Genomic DNA, 19,470 nt, shown 5'->3' with positions numbered 1-19,470 from the left:
AAGCGTATATCAAAGCGGATCCGTCATACATCCAAGGTTTTACATTTCTCGTGGATGATGTTTAGCCCTGAGGATGATTGAGTGAATGTGTGATGAAGGAGAGCGGACAAGAAGATGGAGTATGGACAGAAAAACAGGGCCAAATCTGCGGACTGGCTGTGTGCGCTTTCATCTACACAACCTCAATGTCAGATAAAACCGAGCACCCTATTGTACTTTAACCATGCGTCCATTTTTAGTTTCATTATGCTTGCCCTCTTCAATAGGGTCAGAGCTGAGCTGCTGGACCCTCTCAAAAGTGCGTGTGTGTGTGTGTGTGTGTGTGTGTGTGTACACGTCTATGAGTATGTCTGTTTGGTGGAGCCATCAGCAATCAGCTGATCAGGGAAATGGATGGTGCAGCGCCAGGCTGCAGTAATCCAATCGGAAGCCTGCAGCGACATGATAGGCCAACAAGCAGGAAGTTTGATCTGATTAAAGGGACATTACGGCCATGTGCAGAGTGCCCGCTGCCTGGGGGTTGACAGGTGTGCACACAAACACGAACACGTACACCATCTCAAACACAAAAGCTGGCTGCTGTGATGTTAATTCAACACCACACGCAAATGCAGATGCAATTGCAAGAAATCATTGGCTGGAGCGGCAACCGCTTCAGGGCGGAGCCAAAGACCGTGCCCGCAACCCTCGTGGAGATGGGCTCGGTGGGGCGGATGGGGTTGGAGAAAACAAATGACACCAACGGGTCTGAGCAAATGACCCACCCGCTCTCATTTCAACAGAAGATGAGTTACATGGCTTTGGCAGTGCTCAGTGAAAATTCATTGAATATTATTGAATTGAAATGAATTCATGACGAATTTAAGAAGAGGGCCAATCTTTTGACCACATTGAAGAATATTATGGTCGGCTGAGCAGCACGAAATATGTATGTGAACAAAGTTCCTCTATTGTGGGGAATGCCGTTTAAAAACAAACAAACAAAAATCGGAAATGGCGAAAAACAGTTCATCTCGAATTGACTGCTATGTATGTAGTCTAGCTTCAGACTAGCATAGTGTATTGAGAATCACATTTGATGGCGTTTTTGAAGCCATCGAGCACAGTCTGCATCAGACGCATTGAAGGTCTTCGCGGAATCATTTTGACTCGGATCCACCCGTGCGTGTCCCGAATGACGAGTAAAAGTTGCTTACCTTCTTTGTGAGATTGTGGTCCTGGTCGTGAGGCATTCGAGTTGAGACATGGTAAATGACCTCTGTTGTAGACGTGGCATAATAAGGTGTGGTCTGCCCTGTGCTGCAGTTCCTCTGGAGTCCTCCCATGAAACCACAGTGAGTGCTCAGGTCCACCTAAGCAAGACATAACATTGGTAAGGTTCGACAATACAATTCATTTCAGACGTACATCCACTTTTAGAAACAAGGTCATTCATTTGTTGCTGTTAGTATATTGGCGGCCCAAGTGGATGTCGGGAGTTTTAAGTGAGGCTTGCTTATTGATTGGAAATAGAGACGGACCTCCCAACCCAGTCCAGAGACAAAGTCTTCATATGCCTGGCTTCCTGCAGTGTTGGTGAGTATGGAGTGTTTGTCTTCTTGTCCTTCAGCGACATAAAAAACTGCTATTTTATGCGTCTCCCGACTAGAACACAACAAAAGAGGAGAAACGTATTGGACAAAGCTGATTGCACAGAAAATAAAAGGTGCCGGTTATCTCACCACTGCCGCGAGTCCAGGTTCTTCAGCTCTCTCAATAGTTTCTCATTCTTCCGCAACAGATGAAAGTTACTCCTGAGAAAACAACAACAAGTCATGGAAAAAGCTGTCGGCCTGGCAACTTGGCTCAAAACGTGTCACGCTGCCGAAGGCTTGTTAGTGACCAACCGAGAAAATTCAATGATCTTAAATCTTTATCTTATCTACATCATTGGCCAAAACATTGTGGTCTGAAAAATGCAAAATTGCAAAAACGATACGACCGAGAGCAAAACAACTTCTCTTGGTTGGAGAAGTTCTGAGCCAACGACAGACAGTATTGCGTGATCTCCACTTTCAGGGTCAAAATATACAAAGACAGATACTCTATATTTATTCAAGACAAAAGCCTTTTCATGTAACCTGATAGATCCAGGGATGGTTTCTTGAGAGGATCTGCCTGCCTGCCTGCCGCCAATTTCAGCAGCACTGATTTCAAACCAGGACTGAAGCAGATGACGCTTGAAATGGACTCATAATGACACATCATTCATTTCTCTTCAAGAATGAGTGCGAAAGAGGAAAAAAAATACACAAAAGAAGAGAGAGAGAGAGAGAGAGAAAGCAAAGAAGCGGCAATTTGCTCTTTATTAAACTGATATGCGGTAATGGCCTCATTCTCCGCTCTCAAAGACTCCATTTACACTTTGGATTATTGAGAAAAAAAAAGAGCAGACAAGACTGACAGGCTCTCACCATGGGCCAGTAATAATATATGTGAAGCAACATTTATTTATTTACATTCTATCATTTGATGCTACTAACGTCTTCCATATTTGAGCTTAATTCCGTTTTTTTTCTTAGATTTGTGCATCCTGTTTTCAGGTTTGCTTTTCACCCTTCCTTTTGTCAGCCTCAAGCACCAGCTTTTATCCCACCCCCAGATGGGTTGATTTCGATCAATGGCCTCCTAGGCTCATTACAACACACAGCGCGCGTTAAGAAGTCTATTGTGCTGGCTGAATGCAGACGGTGTAATTCTCTGGATAAAGAGCAATGAGCATCCATTAGCGGCCCAGACACATTTATACTGATACTTTAACATTGTGTAGTTAAGCCCGGAGTCACTGAGAAGAAAATGGATGCGGCGCACGGTGTCTAATTAGCACCGGACAGACCCATTTTGGGAACTTTAGGCCTCATTCAAATTGAGCAAAGAGAAACAAAAGCAAGCCTTTTCTGCATAGACTGGAAAGAAAGTCAAAGAAAGGAAAGTATGCTCAAATTAGGGGCAGCTCTTAGTTAGCACAGAGCCAAACGGCCACAGAATCCTACCAACATGTTGGGGAAAAACATCTCTCTGACACTCCAAACTAGACCGAGCCCTTTAGTGTGCGTCGGGGAGCACGAAAGGATTCATTTTAGCTGGGCGGCGCTCGCAGCTTAATTGTTGGCTTTGCCGCTCGATGAAGCTCGTCTCACCTTTTCTCCCAGGAGTTGAGTCCCAGTATGTTGATGAGGAGTCTGCAGTAGTAGAAGGCCGACTGAGGTGTCTGCGTCTCCGATTCGCACTGTTCCACTGCTCTCATGTTTAACTCCTCGCCTCTCTGAAACACAATAGCACAACGTGATGTCTCCCTCTTCTTCCAAAGTGCCACCGTGCATACAATTGATCAGAACTAAGCAGCGATCAAATCTTTTCACCACGCACATGGAGCACAAACTCTCGCTCAGCGGCGCTTTGCTTCAAGATGGCGTCGATCACGTCGTTCTCCTGCTTCTCTGAAACGCACGCCGGTGGCGGGACCGGGATGTTGAGCGGCATTCCTGCCGGGGCAATGAGTCCAGATTAGCCGTGCATTGCTTTGGGCTGGTCCGCGTGCCGTCCGCCGTACCTGCCCTCTGTAGACACTCGGGACTTGAGTATCCGAGGTACTGCAGCATTTCGTCCAGAGCGTCATCTCCATCCCTCAGGGTATCCCACGCCGGAACCACCTCCCGACAAACCCGTTTTGCCAGCGGTGGAGCCAGAAGCTGCTCAAAGCCCACCTCGGCATCTACGATGTTTTCCTTGTTCCCTTCCACCTGCTTCTCATCTTCCTCTTCTCCTCCACCTCTTTGTAGTTGCACAGTCTCTTCTTCTTCTTCTTCAGAGACATTGCTCACCTCTTTCTCCTCCTCCTCCTCCATCTCTGCCTCCAACTCAGGACTTTGAGCTTGGTTTGCATTTCCTCGCTCCTCTGACTCTTCTTGATGGTCTTCTTGGCTGCCTTCATTTCGCTCCTCCGGGATCTTTTTGGTGGGGCTCCGTAGACGGAGACAGGCGCTATGGGGGGATTGTGTGTGTGTCAAGATTGTGCGTGCAGGGCTGCTTGGGGAGCAGAGCGGAGGCCCGTAAAGGACGGCCGAGTCCCAGGAGTGCTTTCCTGCCACATCCCGAATAATAACGCGAACACAAGCAGGAACGGAGGACAACCCAGCTGTCATTCCGCCTCCCGGTACGCCGGACTCTGAGCGAATCTGGAAAAGATGTAGAAAATAGAAAAACTTTATTGCGATCCAACACCTTCAAGAACACCAGCACTGCCAGGGATTTTGGCATCATCAAGAAAGAAAAGAAAAGTTACCTGAAGCACTGAGAGCAGCGTGGAGCCATTTAACGACAGGAACTGTAGATTTGGCGAGTGGAAGAGTTCAGGGCCGAGATCTGCGCTCTCGCAGTATGGGTTGTCCTGGTTTTCGCACACCTACAAATGAATCAGAGCAAATTGCAGATTGTTCCGACATATATTGTAAATGGAGAAAATACATCCGGCCCTGGTGTGCCACAAATAGACTTTTGATCTCGTGGCCCTTTTGACATTGGAATCCTGACCACTTTTCCCGCCTTGGTCTATAATATCAGGAAAGAAACTCTCTCAAATCAATGAACAGTACCTGGCTGGAGAGAGTGGCGGGCCCTCCGGACATTGGGTAATGCCCCAGATGGTTGACAAGGTGGGTAATAACAGTCCTGGCTGCAATGGAAACCAGACCCTGTTGGATACGACTACGGACTACAGAGAGAAGACCCAAAAAAAAAAAAACAGAAGGGTCAGATCTGAAAGTGTGTGAAACATTTGGAAAGTTATCAACATTGTTTTTATTCCGTTTGTGTTTGACACAATGCTGTGCTTTGTAAACACATGTCATAATGCCTAAGATCAACACTGTTGTGTTGTGTGTGTGTGTACAGTAAGAGGATGACAGGACAGCTGCTAGACACTACTGCCGGCCCAATCCCAGAAGAGGCTGACAGCGGAGCGACAGCTTGCGGACCTTCGCACCTCTGCCCACCGAGGTCCCCGACAATCTCGGCCGGCCTTCGTGTCCAGACTTTGAGGCCTTGGGGCCAAGCGTCTGTTAGTTTTCCTAGCAGCAGCTCGCTTAAGGGCATGGGACCTCTGGGTGCTCTCCACCTTGGATCCAATGTTTGGCAAAATGTAATACATTGGATTTATTTTCTTAACACAAGTATCGGAAGAGACATTTGGGCCAGTAAATAAAAAAATAAAAAAATCCCAGACTGTCCGCCATAAATCACATTTTAATTTGTCATGGGGCCTAACGACGGCTCCGCTCTGTCCAAGCGGTGCCCGTTGATATCATTTGCCATCCTGCCGGCCATCGGGAACGTATTGCCACTCAGTCTTGCCACATCTTAGGCTGCCCTGAGGGGCGTACCTACCCCTGGAGGGTCTAGAGGATGTGCAACTGCCTCACGGAAGATGCCCGGCACAATTTCTACAACGTATACTACGGCCCGATCCACTGGATTTCGATTGGATATGAAATAATATATATACCTTCAGTGACAGGCTGGAGTTTGCTGGAGCGCTCAGATTCTGGACTGTGCAGCGGTTCGGGCTCTCGAAGGCTCTCTAATGGCAAAAAGGGATCGTAGTCTGAACTTGACAGATCTGATAGCTGCAGTGGATAATACTTGGGGCTGCTGAAGGACTGAGCTCCATACACACAGCCGTGCAAAACCTGGAAAGAGAGAGAGAGAGAGAGAGAGAGAGAGAGAGAGAGGGGAAAAAAAAAAAGGTTGACTTTGGTAAAGATATTTGTGAGGATGTGTAAGATCAAACCTTATAAATGCAGCTGAGCAGGGTCTTTGGCGGCTGGTCCTTATCTGGGGGGCTGCGCGTTTGAACAGCTTGAAGGAGAGTCTTTGGAGGGAGAGCCATCACCCAATCCAACAGACACAACAGGAGGGACACAACCAGCTGCACAAGAGGTGAGTGAGACTTTTTATAACAACATAAAGAGCATTACGTGGAAATGTGCAGTGTGTGTGTGTTCGTGCTACCCTCTTGTCCAGTTCGTGAGGCGAGGACTCGGTTGTAGGTAGCAGGTGTGTTATGGTGGCAATCAGAATCTAGGAAAGAACAACGTCAGGCCGACGACAAAGAATGATCAGGGCGATGATCATTTGTCTCACCTCTACTATCTTCTTTGGAGTGTCAGGGGGAAATTTCTGAAGATGATCCACGTAACTGATCAAAAGGTGAAGAATGTCTGAGGCCACCAGTGCAACATTCTTGTTGGAGTACTGGGGTGGGGAAAAAAAGTCACTTCATGTCAATATAATAATCTTATGATGAGACTATTATTTACCACATGCCGCATAATGCGTTAAAACTGAGAACAGCATTTTAACAGCATTAAAATATTGTGATTGAAAACTTTTATTCGCGAGAATTCGCATGGTCTCGAAAGAGGATTATCATTTACAAATAAATCCCTTCAGATCAACGGATGTATTGAGATGAGAACTAAAGCAAGTGGCACTGCGTGGAAATATGACAACAATCCCTCAAGCTTTATCCGTGTGTGTGTGTGTGTGTGTGTGTGTGTGCTCGCGCGATAGTGTGCGCATGTCACACAGCCCACGGCTGGGCCGCCGACAGCGGGAAGGCAAAAGTAGACGTGAAGATGTGTGCGCGCGATAGCGTTAAGTGTGTTTGGAAGAGAGCTTGCAGCGCGCCCCCTGGACGGGCCTCCTATCTGAAGAAGGACCAAACATATTGACAGTCCAGGGTTTGCAAGTGTGTTCCGCAGCACTGGCTCCACTCGACTATTGGCTTCCGATACACAGGCGAGGGATTCCAAGGTGGAAAAGGTATGTGTGTGTGTGTGTGTGTGTGAGTCCACTTGGCTGCGGATGACACGGGTGCAAATTTGGACAGCGTCTCTCCCAATGCACAGGCCTCCCAGCCTGGTGGGCTGAAACACAACAGTCTCTACAGAGCCACTGAGGCAGGTTCGCCGGCCGACACGCACACACAAAAAAATCCATTTTCCATCATAGCCTGGCTCCGTGCAGACCTGCCGTGTTAAATCCACAGACAAACCAGCTGCCCAGTGTGCAGCAGCCAGAGCAATTCAATGACCTTCACTTTGATTTTCATACATTGGAATACGTAGCAGCCCGTTTGCACAATTCATTACAAGAAGCACCGAGCGGAGCACCGAGCGGAGCACCGAGCGGAGCACCGAGCGGAGCACCGAGCGGAGCAAGCAACCGCATTATGGCTTTCTCAACTGTACGCCAAAGTGAAAAGACAAATATTTGACGAGATGATGCGAATTTTACTGAGCAAAAATTGTACTTGGTGGTTCAAATGACGACTGACCTTTAGAGTAACACAGATGACATTCAGAGCATCATTAATTTGTGGATGTTGAGTGCCGCGAGCCAACTCCTCAGATAGCCAGATCCCCAGACAGCACAAAGCCACACACCTAACAAATCAAACACCACACGTTATCTGCCAAGAGATGACAATTGGACTTTTTCAAACATGAGAAGACAATGTAAATCGGATGTTTTCGAAACACACCACTTAGCTAGCGTATGTTTGGCATTATAAAATGCATATCTACCTGGCAGGAGCAGAGGGTTCTTCCCTGGCAGAGGTCATTATCGTTTTGATAATGTGCTCCTGGAAAAACAAAGCACGAGAGAAACATGTCAAGATGGGTTGATGTCCAACCATTAGTGAAGTAACATGACCGATTGGGGGAAATAAAATAGCTTTAAAGAACGACGTCACCAGATATGAATATTACAGAGACAAACGCTTCCTGTCCCTCAGAGATAATGGCTGCTTAGTGATTCAAAACATTTCTGCCTCGTCTGGAAACACCGAGCAAGCCTGAGACGCTGCCGTGCATGACAAGAGCAGTTTACGCAGCAGCGGCAACAACAACAACAAGATTACAGCCATTGGCTGGTTGAATTGTCAAAAGAATGACTGATGAGACATTAGTGCCAGGACACCGGTGCAGAGAGGAGGACCACACGCAGCTTTGCCTTACCTTAACGTCGGGGAACATGGTAAGCGCCACATCGGCCGTGGTGGGGTGAAGTGCGGGGAGCTCCCCGTAGAAGTTGGGGAAGCACACCAGGGATCCCAGAAGGATCTGGGCTTCCACTCTCGGAGCCTTGACAGGGAGAAGACCAGAAGTATGGATTACGCGTTATTTGTTTTGCTGACATGTTGCAAAGTCATTACGTTTAACGATGAGCAAGAGGTGACTCTTGAAGCCGCGATGATAAAGTCAAGAATCAACATGGTGGCTCCAGGTAGACCAATACTGAAAAACCTGGGACTGCAGTGCTTGATGATGGTGTTGACAATGTCCTACATTGAAGAAGAAAGAAAGAAAGAAAACGAGCGGTCACATCTTTTTTGCGTCCATGCTGCTACTTGTCAAAATGTTAACTTCAAGGAGAAGTGCTTTGCTTGCTGGACCTGGTCTTGGTGCAGCAGTCCTTGGTGCATAATGTTGTAGAAGTGAGTGAGAAAGTCTGTGTTTGGGGACACATCTTGGCGTCTCTTCATAATCCTGCAGATCAGCTTATAGGCATGAAGCTTTCCCTGTTTGTAGCGCTCCGTCAGCATGGTGGCCTGGGTCAAACGTGAAGACGTGAGCTTCTCGACACACACGAGCCGATCGAGCTTGATTTGATCAATACGCGACTGGCTGTTGTTGCGAACTGGAGTCTTGCTTACCTTAAAGAGCCATGGAGTGAGGATTCGAAGAGGCGGGATCAGAACCGGAGGTGGGGGAGATGACTGGTTGTCATGAGAAATGCCCAAATTATCTCTGATCTGAAAATATTCCACAATCAAATTTGGACTCCGGCCCTTTCCTGGCAGTCGTGTGACTTGCGAGTCCGTGTCCACACCTTTGCCAGGTTTTGCCAGAGTTCGCACAGGTAGTCAAAGACCTGAGCGTGGATCTCTGGGTCTTTGATGCTATTCACATCTCCCAAGATACCCAGCATTCTCCGCCACATTACTGTAGCAACATCTGCGTGCCATCCGGTGAGGGAGCCACCTGCCATCACGCTACAGTCCTCACCGGGGAACTCCGTGGTTTCTAGCAACGAGCCAAGCCAAGCCAAGCCATCGTCAATGAAAAACAACCTTGCCTAACGTGCGCGCGGGCGATTACCAAGATCATCGGGAGTCTGCAGCACCGAGTTGTGGAGTTTTTGATCCAGCTGCAAGTGCGCGTGCGTGCGAGCAATGTGCTCTGCCGTCAGCGTCGCTGGAGAAGGCGTCTGTGAACGAGAGCCCCCGAGAGAGTGCATGGGAGAGGCGCTCTCAGAACCTGGACATCAACACAAACAATCAGCTGCTTTATGTCAAACAATTGGAGCAGTTGTGATAGCAACGCCTCTTTTGACCAGAACCCAGTGTACAAACCAGTGACGGTGACTGTGTGGCTGAGGCTACTGGTCTCGGAGTCAATGTGGAGCGTCGTCAAACTTGCCACTTCATGCTCGTCACAAGCAACGCCACCTCCCAGGCTGTCCTGGTCCAGGGAGCTTCCTCGATCTCCACCGCCAAAGGGTTCCGAATTAAAGGCAAAATCTAGTCAAAGGGGAAAGTGGCACACATAAGCGTTTTAGTTTGAAGATGAAATATAACAGAGATCATTTCCACTTAAAGTGCAGAAATATAAAATCAAGTACATGAACTTTAAAGCTGGTGTCTTGAGGCAACTATAGATCAATTCCTTTTTCAAATATTGACACGGAAGGCACTCACTATCAAATTTGCACGCGGGGTACTGAAAAGCATTAAATGAGTCTGATTGACTGTCAGAACTGACAACATCTGAGCCACTGGCACTGGCGGGAGATGTCCACTCTGAAGGAACCCCTGGATCGTCAATCGGTCTCGGGTCATCTGGGGCTCGAGATCCGGGACTCTGGCCGGCCTCAAGTAGCTCCGGCAGGTCCTGTGGAATTTCTAGACTGCCCGGGCTGCTGCCACGCCTCTCCTAAAGAGAAAGATAGAGAACTGTGATCATTGTGACACCGTCAGCAAATCAAACAGAAAGGTGACTCACTTCACATTGAAGATAAAAATAAAAAGTGATATACACTGTCCATGTGCACTTTTGGCTACTGACCACTGTTCCTTTAGCCCGAAGTCTTTCCTGGATGAACTCATCCATGAGATCAGAGAAATTAGGATTGCTATTTCCAACATCAGTGGAGACGGGACGTGCCTTCTGTAGCACCTCCTCTTTGTTGGCTACACAGAAAGAAAAGAAAGAAAGAGAAACTTAACACTCATAGTTATGTTCACATTAACACTCAGTAAACAAAGACTATTATGTGGCTAATATTGACTAGCACAGTGTCTGGTGTGTTGTGGAGGGAAAATAATGCAACAGTTACTTCATACTAAATTTGCAGAATGCTAACTATTGTATGTAGTATATGTACGCGAGGCCCTCCAGTAAGTGAATGGTCGACCAACTGTTAAAAATAAGCCACGACGCAGCAAGCAAGTCCACCAGAGAAGCAATGCAGTTAATACACACCACCATGCACAAAAAAGCAAGCTGCCTACTGTCAACTTCATTTCAAAATACAAACGGCTACATTATTATCAGGCCACTCTTTTTTTATTTCTACAAGGCTCCAGATAAGCAAACTCAACTAACACAGGTACGCAAAGCTCTGTGCTAATGATCAAGCGTTGGAAAAGGGTAACACGGACAACAGACTGGACAGGGGATCTCCAGGACCGTTAGAAAATTGAGATTAAAGACTTGGCACATGGCTAGTGTCTTTTGGAAAGATTTCTTTTTAAGCTATTCATCAAGGCTGACTTAAGTCACAGGATGTTTATGCTGTAGTTCATCACAAAGTGTTTGGTGGGATTGAAGTATAGGATCTTTCAACAGTTTTCGCCCTTATCTTGTATATATTAGCCACAGACTATGGGTCAAATATTCTAGTAGTAGCCAACGAAATGTGAATATTAGCAGATTGAGTCATGCAAATGTTTAGTGCAATGATGCTTTCAGTTAGAGCTTAAGAACCATCAGAAGCCACAGAATTGAACAGACACAAGGGCCAAACAAACAGCCGTACAACGGACCAAAACGAATGGGGGGGGGAACATATGTGGACTACGCATTTAGGCGGTGGACTATTTGGTAAAAACAAAACTCACTGTGGCATCATGCACACGAGCAACCCAACAAATGGATGGATAAATAAATAAAGGCCTGAAAAAATGTTTGGCACAAATAAGCAAGGATTGCGCATATATGAAAGAAAGAAAGAAAGTCAATGTGGCATCATGGGCATTTAAATGTATGAGTCACTGCGCTCAAATATACTGGCAAATCTGAGAAGAAATGATGACCTTTGCAATTGTGAAAAAAAATGTGCAGCTGATTACAAAGTACATTTAACCAGCTGCTCTGAAAATAAAATACAGAGCAACAAAATGTTAGATTTATGCTGCAATCTAGTGGTTTAGGAGGGAAACTACAAAAATATGCTATGACCATTGATAATTATTATCATTATGATGACTATTATTCAAGCAGATATCATTTAACCCTACTTTAACTGATTAAAATTATTTGCCATCCAAACATATTGTAAAAAATTTAGAATGGATTTGTATGGGGCTTTTTTTTTTTTTTTTAGGGGGAGAGGGGGGGGGGGGGCTGTTGTTTTCTTCTGTGGAGCTGAGGCAGTCCCGGAAGGAGGTGAGGTGGGCACAAGGTTACATGCATTTTTACGGCGAGCAGGGGGGGGGGGGGGGGGGGGGGAAAGGAGCACATCAGAATCCCACAACCCTGAGAAGGAGGACAGTAAGAGAGGCGGAGAGGGCCTCTCAGATAGGGGAACAGGTTATGGGAGGAGAAGGGCTCTTCAGTAGGTGGCGGCAGGCTGGAGGAGGGGGGCTCACGTTCAAGAGGAAACACTTTCAGTCCAGCAGCAAGATGATGAGTTTCAGCCATAAAAAGAATAAATAAAAAAGTCATTCCGTCATAACAAACCAGTTAAACAGCCACAAAGGAAAATATGATGTTTGTGTTTTGTGAGTATTTGTCTTGTCCACTGGTGTTGTTGGACTGCTGTCGTGCCCGTTGTGAGCACTTTGTCCGCTGCGATCCTCACCTGGCGTGGTCGACTTTCGTCCAAAGTAGCCCAGGACATGGGAGTAGAGGTCTCTTAGTGAAGCGTCACCCATTGCGGCCCGCCCTTGCCGCTGCGGCGACGATCCTTGGGACGACCCCTGACCTCGGGGACGGGGCTTGGTGGACAAAGCGTGAACCACCGTCTTATACACCCCACCGAGAAGAGCCCCTTGGTGGTGGCGGGAGACGGAGCTGCCGGGCTCCTGGGAGCGAGAACGGGAAGCCCGAGAACGTAAGGCGGAGCGTCCCAATCGGCCTCGCACGCCAGAACTGCTCGTTATGACCTCAAAGTGGGTCTCGGGCACCAAAGCGGATCCCGCCGGGTGCTGACGTTTGTCCTTGTCCCCTGCTCCGGTGCCAGTCCTGTTTTCCAGGTCCCCAACAGCTGCTGTCCTGGCCACATCTAGCGGCAGTCTCTCGTGGCCCCCGGACTTGTGAGCCATAGCAGCCAACTTACCTGCAGCGCCGGCTGCTCCCTGCTTCCCCGCTGTCCCCGTCCCGGCTCCCGCCCTTTCCCCGGCCGAGTGGCTATGAGTGTGAAAGTGACTGAGGCGCCGCAGCCTGGCTTTCCAGTGGGCCTCTTTGTTCTCCAGAGGGTTGTGGAACTGGACCGACTCGGTAGAAGGTCTGAAGCTCACGTGGACGCCGCCCGAGTGATGCTTTTTGGCGTTACGGCTCATCTTGGGCTTGGCTGAGTCTTGGGGAGTTTGAATTGCTTCGCTGGTCGACTGGACCGTTTTAGGCGAAGAGGGCTTTTTAGTTGTGGCGGTGTGGTGAGCGTCATTTTTGTCTTCTCCTCCCATTTCGCTCCAATAGTCGCCTTTTCCTTCCCCATCTGCTCCGTCGATTGTGTTTCCTCCACCTACTGCTACTACTTCCCCTTTGGCTTTCTCCTCATCGTGTCCTTGGAGATTCCCTTTCATAGCAAGCGAGGGCCACTGACACTGCATTTCCAGACACTCGTAAATGCTACGCTGTTCTGCCTCAATCTCCTCTGCCGAGTCCACGCTACCGTGTCGAACTGAATTACTTACCTGCCCATCTTCTTTGGAAATCTGTCTGTCAACAACCTTTTGCACCTCTCGGACGGATTCGGTTTCCCCGGTAGGCGTGTCGCTTTTCACCGCGACGGACGTTTGAATGTCGTTTTCTAATGCGAGACTCGCCGCTAATTTGGCTGCCTCGTTTCTCTCGGCCGCTTTGTGAGTGAGATAGTGCCTAATTGAGGAGAAGAGATCGTCCTCGTTTGTTACGGCATTCTCCTCTCCGTCCATCTCCTTATCGGCAGAAAAGGCAGAATCCCAGCGGCTTATCCAATCGCAACTGGAATCTCGGCTTTGACAGCCGACGCGGCCGCACTCGCTCGCGTCCTCTGAGGTTGAGGAAACGACACCATTGGGGAGAGAAAGCGGGGTAGGACAAGAGGAGTGGGAAGGACATGGGAGTGCCTCGCTATCGCTAGTATCAGTGGGGTTCGGAAGGCTACCGGGATCTCCCTGTGGGTCGTCACCTTTGACCCGCTCGGCGATAAAAGGCTCCATGACGTCGGAGGCGCTGCTGCTTCTCGCCAGCGACGAAGGGGCCGGGTTATCGGGCTCGCGAGCCGCTCCCTGGAACACCTGCGAACACGAGCTCTGAGGGTTCTCGTCGCTCTGGGAAGAATGGCGCATCCGAGATGGCCGCGATGTGATTGGCGGGTCCTCCAGGTCTGCCGAATGATGAGGCACAAAACGATCATCGTTAGAGGAGATTTGTGTGATCCGTACCACATCCGGAAATAATCAAAAGACAAATGTACAAGGGGGGGGGAGGGTGTACACTTCAACCAGATCTATGAAAATTAAGAGGCACAACCATCATAACAACCGGGGTTGGGCACAACCTAAACCAAACTGGAATTGAATTTGGTGCCATTTTTGGCCATTCGTGCAGGTCGATCTAGAGAATTTGGCTGATCGTCTTCAAATTTTGGGTCTTTCATCTCAAGATGTTTACAATGAAAAGTTCGTCAAAGCTTTTGATTTCATCGTACACTATCGGACGCGCCGTTTGCAAGGGGAAAGGAACAAACGAGCGAAATGAATCATTCTTGCTCGACTTGCGCAAAAGGGAGACATTGTTACACACAAGCATAGATTTGTTTTCACACATATGAGAAGACTCCAGCAGGCAGAAGGCAGGCCATCAGGAAGTGCAAAGAAAGTCTACCTGCTAGCTGGTCGGCAAGGGGGGGTAGTAAAGGGTGGTGGTGGTGGTGGTGGTGAAGGAGGACAGGTAGAGGCGGAGCCAGAGCAGGAGCACTCTTGGCACTGCGGATAAAGGCTGAGGACAGCAGAGAGTCCCCTGTAGAACAGCTTCGCAGAGCTACAGAGGTAAGGAGGAAGAAGAAAGAGAAAAGAAAGGAAAGGAAAGGGGGCAAGGAAAGTAGGAAGAGAAATGAGGACGGTGTTTGGGAACATCAACGCAAAGGGGCGGAAAGTGAGGCCAAGAGAAAGGGAAGGTGAGGGAGGAGTGAGCTAGGTGCGTGAAAATTGGGAGAGGCAGGTGACGAGCGCTATCTCTTCTGAAAAGCCCAGTACAAAGTTAGAACAGGAGGAAAAACACAAAGGCAAAACTACCGCCAAGCGTCAAAAGTTGCTGTTGTTGTTTTTTTTTTTTTTGGGGGGGGGGGGGGGGGGACCAATGAACAGATGTCTCTGCTTATGAATGTGAGCCCCCCCTAACGTTTAGGTAGGATGCATTTCTCCTTCTCCAGACTCACCTACTGTCTTTTGGCGAACAATGCTGCGGGCCTTTTCGATGCCCGGCGAGCCAGCGGTGGTGGCGCTGCGTTGTCTCATGGCGGCCGCCTGAGCCGGTTGGTCTCGGCTCCAACCTTTAGAGAAGGAGCGATCCACTATCTGCCGCTGGCCTTCTGAACCTATACCTGAAGTATCGCGAGAGGACGCTTAGCGCCATGCTCTTTAAGAACAACAAACTTTAACAACGTCTGGTGAGTGCTCGAGCAACCTTTTCCTTTGTGTTTCTTCTGCTTTTGCTCACTGAGCTTGTCCAGGGGGAGCTCATTCAAATCAACACTGTACAGGTTCCTGGCCAACACCTAAAGCGCAATGATACACAGGATTGAAGCGCAGCGCCAGTGTGGGAACACCGCGAGTTGAACATTCTTCCAAAGTTTCTTCTTTCACCTTTGTCAGCGTCTCCATGGTGAGGGACCATTCGGTTACCAGCTCCTCCCAGCAGGTAAGAGAAGAGAGAACTGAGAGGAGGTCATCCCATAGTTCTCTGCTGATGTAGACGTTTAAATTCCCCTTAATCCAAGCGACAATCAACGTCTGCGCACAGAGAGAGAGAGAGAGAGAGAGAGAGGGATGAAAACCATTCTGCACCATTCAAGCGACGCCTCCCTACCTGAAAGATGGGACCAGCCAGCCTTCCCGACAGTGTGTTGCACTTCTTGCCATGGGGCATAATGGATGGGGGTCTCTTCATCACTGACTCTGTCACTCTCAACAGGACAAGTAAGATCTGCTCCCTACAAATAAACAGAGAAGGCGCTAGTTGTGATGGATGCACTTTGAGCGAGTATTTGTTTTTGTTGAATGCAAAAGAATTATGATGGACGTTTGCTGCTTATTTGCAAGCTCCCCCATTTGTGTCCCTCTTTAGTCCTTACCATGTTTTCTGGTCCATGGTCTCGTGCATGACAAGGCTGCGGTAGATGTTTAAGACTCGCTTGCACATGTCCACGTGCTCCTCGAGAAGGAACTTGATGTCGTTGGCCGGCTCCATTAAAAAAACATTGGAGGAATGGGTGATAAACACCTAGAGAGAAGACACAACACTTATGATGTCAAGTCCGCTTGTACAACTGGGGATGGACGCTCCTTACCTGTAGTGTCGTCTGAACTCCTGCGTGAATGCTATACTCCAACAATTCACTATCAACCATTTGATTGATTCCCTTACGAGAGAAAACAGATGAAGGCAAGTTCAAAGAACATTCTACAAACACCTCGTGTAAAATATTTTGCTTTTGCTTTGCCAATTGAGCCTTCCTTGCACAATGTAACACATAAAGAAGAGTTTTCAGTTGCGGAGAAGATTTTTGTATCGGGCTCATTGTTTTTCTACTATTTTACTTGACTTGAAAGGTGTCGAGTGAGTTGACAAAGTGGGAGAGAAAGTCCCCGGCAAAAATGGATCGCTGTGCGGGCGTTCCCCAATACGTGAGCGATTTGACCACATTTGTTACCTCCTCGTCTTTCTCTGAGCCTGTGTCCATACTATTGGCTGTTGCTATGGGATACAGGCCTTCCTCTGGCTCTTTCATAAATACTGGCTTGTCCTCCATGGAGATCCACTCCTGGTAAACACGGACCACTTTGCGCATCGCCGCAGCTTCACACATTGGAAGGAGAAAGGCCTGCAGAGGTAGCGAGAGAAGTGTCCGACGTGAACGCTCTAGGGTAAGGTTGAGCTTGTGTCTGACGTGCTGAACTGGCGGGCGACGCAACTGCTCCTTCACCTGTCTGAAGATCTCGGTGATGAAGTTGATGCTGGTTCTGGAGCTGGTTAGGACTCTTCGAACCACCTCCATGTCTGTCAGCTGCTCTTCGTCCATAGAACACAGCGAGGAGGAGCTCGGCTCCCGCTCTGTCAACGTGGACGTGTTGGAGTGGCATTGTTCCGATTCCCCCGTGGGGCCGCTACTGAGGCCCGAGCTGCCTCCCCCTGGACCGGATAAGCCGGCGCTCCCTTCAAGATGGTTGTCGGGCCTCAATCCGGTGACACTGCCGTCCTCCGAGCTGCCGGCAGAGCGAGCGGCGAGTCCGGCTGCTGCTCGCTGTCGACGGATGAAAACCAAGTCTTGTGACCTCTCGCTTTGTAAAAGTCAGCATCTAGGCCTCCATGATGGTTTGAACTTAAGTGTATTACCTGTATGTTCTTGGGGATGTTTTCACCTTCTGTCCCAGGAATCAGTGTGTGCGTGTTGGGTCGCGGCTCCAGCCAAAAAGAAACCAGCCAGCGGATGAAGATAACTCGGGCTTGAAGAAAACTTTCCTTGGTGCAATAGAGAACTTCGCCACCGTCCTGCTCCCTGCGCACCACACTGTAATAGGGTTTTGGACGCATGGGAGGAACCTCTGAAAGGAAAAAGATGCGTCGGCCGTATGGAGTGGAGTGCCTACCTAAGGCGTGGCTTACTCACCTAGTATGGGGTTGTAGAGACTTGTTTCCAAAGCAAAGTTGGGAAAGATGTGAGGAAGGTAAAATTTCCTGAAGTGACCAAAGAGGAAGCTAAAGCCACGTTCATGATTCTCTTTACAACGCCACTCCAAAGACTTGGCCTGGTTGGAAGACACAAACACAAAACAAGCGTTTGTTTTTGCCGAGTATACCAACAAAAATAGGCTCAAACGGAGAACAGCTCCTTTGTTGACATGGCACAATGACAGCATGAGAACATGGGAAATGGAAGTTAGGAACTGCACAAAAGGTTAGTAAAGCTTGATTTGTTTTCATGACAAATCATATTGGGCAAAACCAGAAATGCCACATGGCGCGATTATGTTGTGTTAGTAAGAAATCATGATAATACCTGGTTTACCATGTATTTCAGTAGTGCTTCCAAAAAGTAAGCGGTAAGGTCCTCCTGGTTCTTGTCACCTGACTGGGGATGTACCAGTGGCGTGATCTCCTCTGGGGTTACTTGAGCTGAAAGGTGGAATCGAAAAAAACATTTTTGAAGTGAGATCATTATTATATTAGATGAAAAAAAAAAAAAAAAAAAGAAATCAAGTGAGCTCTTTTCATACAGAGGAACTTTTGATCCATATTCTCACACATACAACGTATGGAAGGAATCACTGGAGTTACTCACTCTCAGTTAAGCTCAGCGGTGGGTTGATCAGAGTGTCCAAAGTACGTGGAGTCCCATGGCAGAGCGGAGCCGGGAAGCCAGGAATTAGGCAGGCAAACATACAGAGTTGCTCGCGTTGAGCATTACTCTGCAACGCCTGCATCCACAGCAGGAACAAGCGCACACCTTCTCGACGGATCTGCAGCGCGCACGACAAAGCAAACAAATGAGTGCATTTTAATAGCAAAAGGAAGAGGAAAAAAAAAAAAGAGTACACATAAAGAAATCAAATACCTTTAAAGAGTTACCGGTGTGCAACAGCTTCTTCAAGATCAGTCCTGAAAAAGAAATGTGTCCAACAAATCATATCGTCAGATCTCACACATTTAGTAAAGGCTGCATTTCTTACCGATGCTGTGAAACTGCCATCGGCTTTGGATTCTCTCTGGGAGGAGCTGGAGGATTTTCTGAAATAAAAAAAAAAAAAGCATAGTATCAATGCTTCTGTCATTATTTCCCCATAAAATTGAAAAATCATGACACATTATGAGCCCTCTAACAAGATCCAAGTACTATACCTCGAAAATAAAGAGGATGGAGTCCAACTCCTCCCTCTGAGACTTGTGACCTAAAACATGGCAGTGGGAAGAATTAAAAAAACAATCATAATTTTTTATCAAGTGTCGGTTTGAACACATTTGAATGCAAATGTTTGTTTATAAGGATCCATAGGAAGACCGAATAAGGATGCAGGCTGCTTGCTTCACAAGGCGTGCCACTTAGTGGTACTGCATTAGAAAAGTGTACTATAACTCACCCTTTTGCTTGAGGCTAACCTCAATGGTGACAAAGTTCTCAAAGAAAACATAGTAGATATGGGAGTAGTTCAGGTCAAAGAACTGCTTCAGCTCTGGCGGCTCTGCATTTTCTGCAAAAGAATTAGCCACATATAAGAAATGGAACTCTTGATCCATTTGCTTGAATCACTTATAACATCCCAAACCAATTGGGACGCTTATTGTGCCTTAAATAGTAAATCGTTGTTGTTAAAGAAGATGTTGCTAATGCATCAAAAGTATTTGCCAACCACAAAAAGAATGTAGAAAAAAACACAACAAGAAATGGAGTAGTAGTCAGGGCAACTAACTTGTGAAGTATGTCATTTGTTTGCTGCAGTCAGTCTTGGTACTTATAATTTACTGCGGTAATGTCGATGTCCTAATATTTGGGGCTGGACACTAAAATGAGTTTCCTGTGAGGATTGTGTCAACATGTACTAAGACATCTTTCTGCATAATAGACTGTGCCACACCTTATTGTGCCCATGTGAATTTTGTTGCACGGATTCGACGATTCAAGTGTTGGTGGGCTCATTGTCAAGCACCGCCAGTGTAAGAATGT

At 47.7% G+C, this 19,470-nt stretch overlaps 1 protein-coding gene across 10 annotated transcripts in view; it reads right to left on the bottom strand.

Moving 5' to 3' along the window:
- Positions 1–19,470, bottom strand: part of ralgapa1 (Ral GTPase activating protein catalytic subunit alpha 1) — a 31,941-nt gene that overhangs the window by 11,217 nt on the left and 1,254 nt on the right. For 3 of the 10 annotated variants that reach the window (XM_085932159.1, XM_085932163.1, XM_085932165.1), the window contains exons 2-42: positions 18,887–18,997; positions 18,648–18,697; positions 18,479–18,536; positions 18,364–18,407; positions 18,091–18,268; positions 17,809–17,924; positions 17,419–17,557; positions 17,145–17,353; positions 16,735–17,052; positions 16,462–16,632; positions 16,099–16,170; positions 15,883–16,031; positions 15,618–15,741; positions 15,395–15,541; positions 15,216–15,306; positions 14,968–15,132; positions 12,187–13,914; positions 11,975–11,989; positions 10,170–10,294; positions 9,803–10,037; positions 9,458–9,625; positions 9,204–9,362; positions 8,935–9,128; positions 8,759–8,857; positions 8,498–8,653; positions 8,258–8,386; positions 8,061–8,186; positions 7,626–7,684; positions 7,376–7,484; positions 6,181–6,291; positions 6,049–6,117; positions 5,828–5,965; positions 5,543–5,726; positions 4,635–4,753; positions 4,325–4,444; positions 3,593–4,217; positions 3,409–3,524; positions 3,180–3,304; positions 1,722–1,793; positions 1,521–1,644; positions 1,197–1,352 (exon numbers count right to left, since the gene is read on the bottom strand). In XM_085932159.1, coding sequence (XP_085788285.1) covers positions 1,197–1,352; positions 1,521–1,644; positions 1,722–1,793; positions 3,180–3,304; positions 3,409–3,524; positions 3,593–4,217; positions 4,325–4,444; positions 4,635–4,753; positions 5,543–5,726; positions 5,828–5,965; positions 6,049–6,117; positions 6,181–6,291; positions 7,376–7,484; positions 7,626–7,684; positions 8,061–8,186; positions 8,258–8,386; positions 8,498–8,653; positions 8,759–8,857; positions 8,935–9,128; positions 9,204–9,362; positions 9,458–9,625; positions 9,803–10,037; positions 10,170–10,294; positions 11,975–11,989; positions 12,187–13,914; positions 14,968–15,132; positions 15,216–15,306; positions 15,395–15,541; positions 15,618–15,741; positions 15,883–16,031; positions 16,099–16,170; positions 16,462–16,632; positions 16,735–17,052; positions 17,145–17,353; positions 17,419–17,557; positions 17,809–17,924; positions 18,091–18,268; positions 18,364–18,407; positions 18,479–18,536; positions 18,648–18,697; positions 18,887–18,997 — 7,403 coding nt within the window. Of the gene's footprint in view, positions 1–1,196; positions 1,353–1,520; positions 1,645–1,721; positions 1,794–3,179; positions 3,305–3,408; positions 3,525–3,592; positions 4,218–4,324; positions 4,445–4,634; positions 4,754–5,542; positions 5,727–5,827; positions 5,966–6,048; positions 6,118–6,180; positions 6,292–7,375; positions 7,485–7,625; positions 7,685–8,060; positions 8,187–8,257; positions 8,387–8,497; positions 8,654–8,758; positions 8,858–8,934; positions 9,129–9,203; positions 9,363–9,457; positions 9,626–9,802; positions 10,038–10,169; positions 10,295–11,974; positions 11,990–12,186; positions 13,915–14,414; positions 14,571–14,967; positions 15,133–15,215; positions 15,307–15,394; positions 15,542–15,617; positions 15,742–15,882; positions 16,032–16,098; positions 16,171–16,461; positions 16,633–16,734; positions 17,053–17,144; positions 17,354–17,418; positions 17,558–17,808; positions 17,925–18,090; positions 18,269–18,363; positions 18,408–18,478; positions 18,537–18,647; positions 18,698–18,886; positions 18,998–19,470 lie in introns of all 10 variants that reach the window. The other 7 variants (XM_085932169.1, XM_085932168.1, XM_085932162.1 and 4 more) reach the window with 6 other exon arrangements.

Source organism: Syngnathus leptorhynchus, chromosome 15 (genome assembly GCF_054491065.1).
Source record: "Syngnathus leptorhynchus isolate UIUO chromosome 15, UIUO_Slep, whole genome shotgun sequence".
NCBI lineage: Eukaryota > Metazoa > Chordata > Actinopteri > Syngnathiformes > Syngnathidae > Syngnathus > Syngnathus leptorhynchus.
This window is presented reverse-complemented; position numbering and strand designations above follow the sequence as displayed.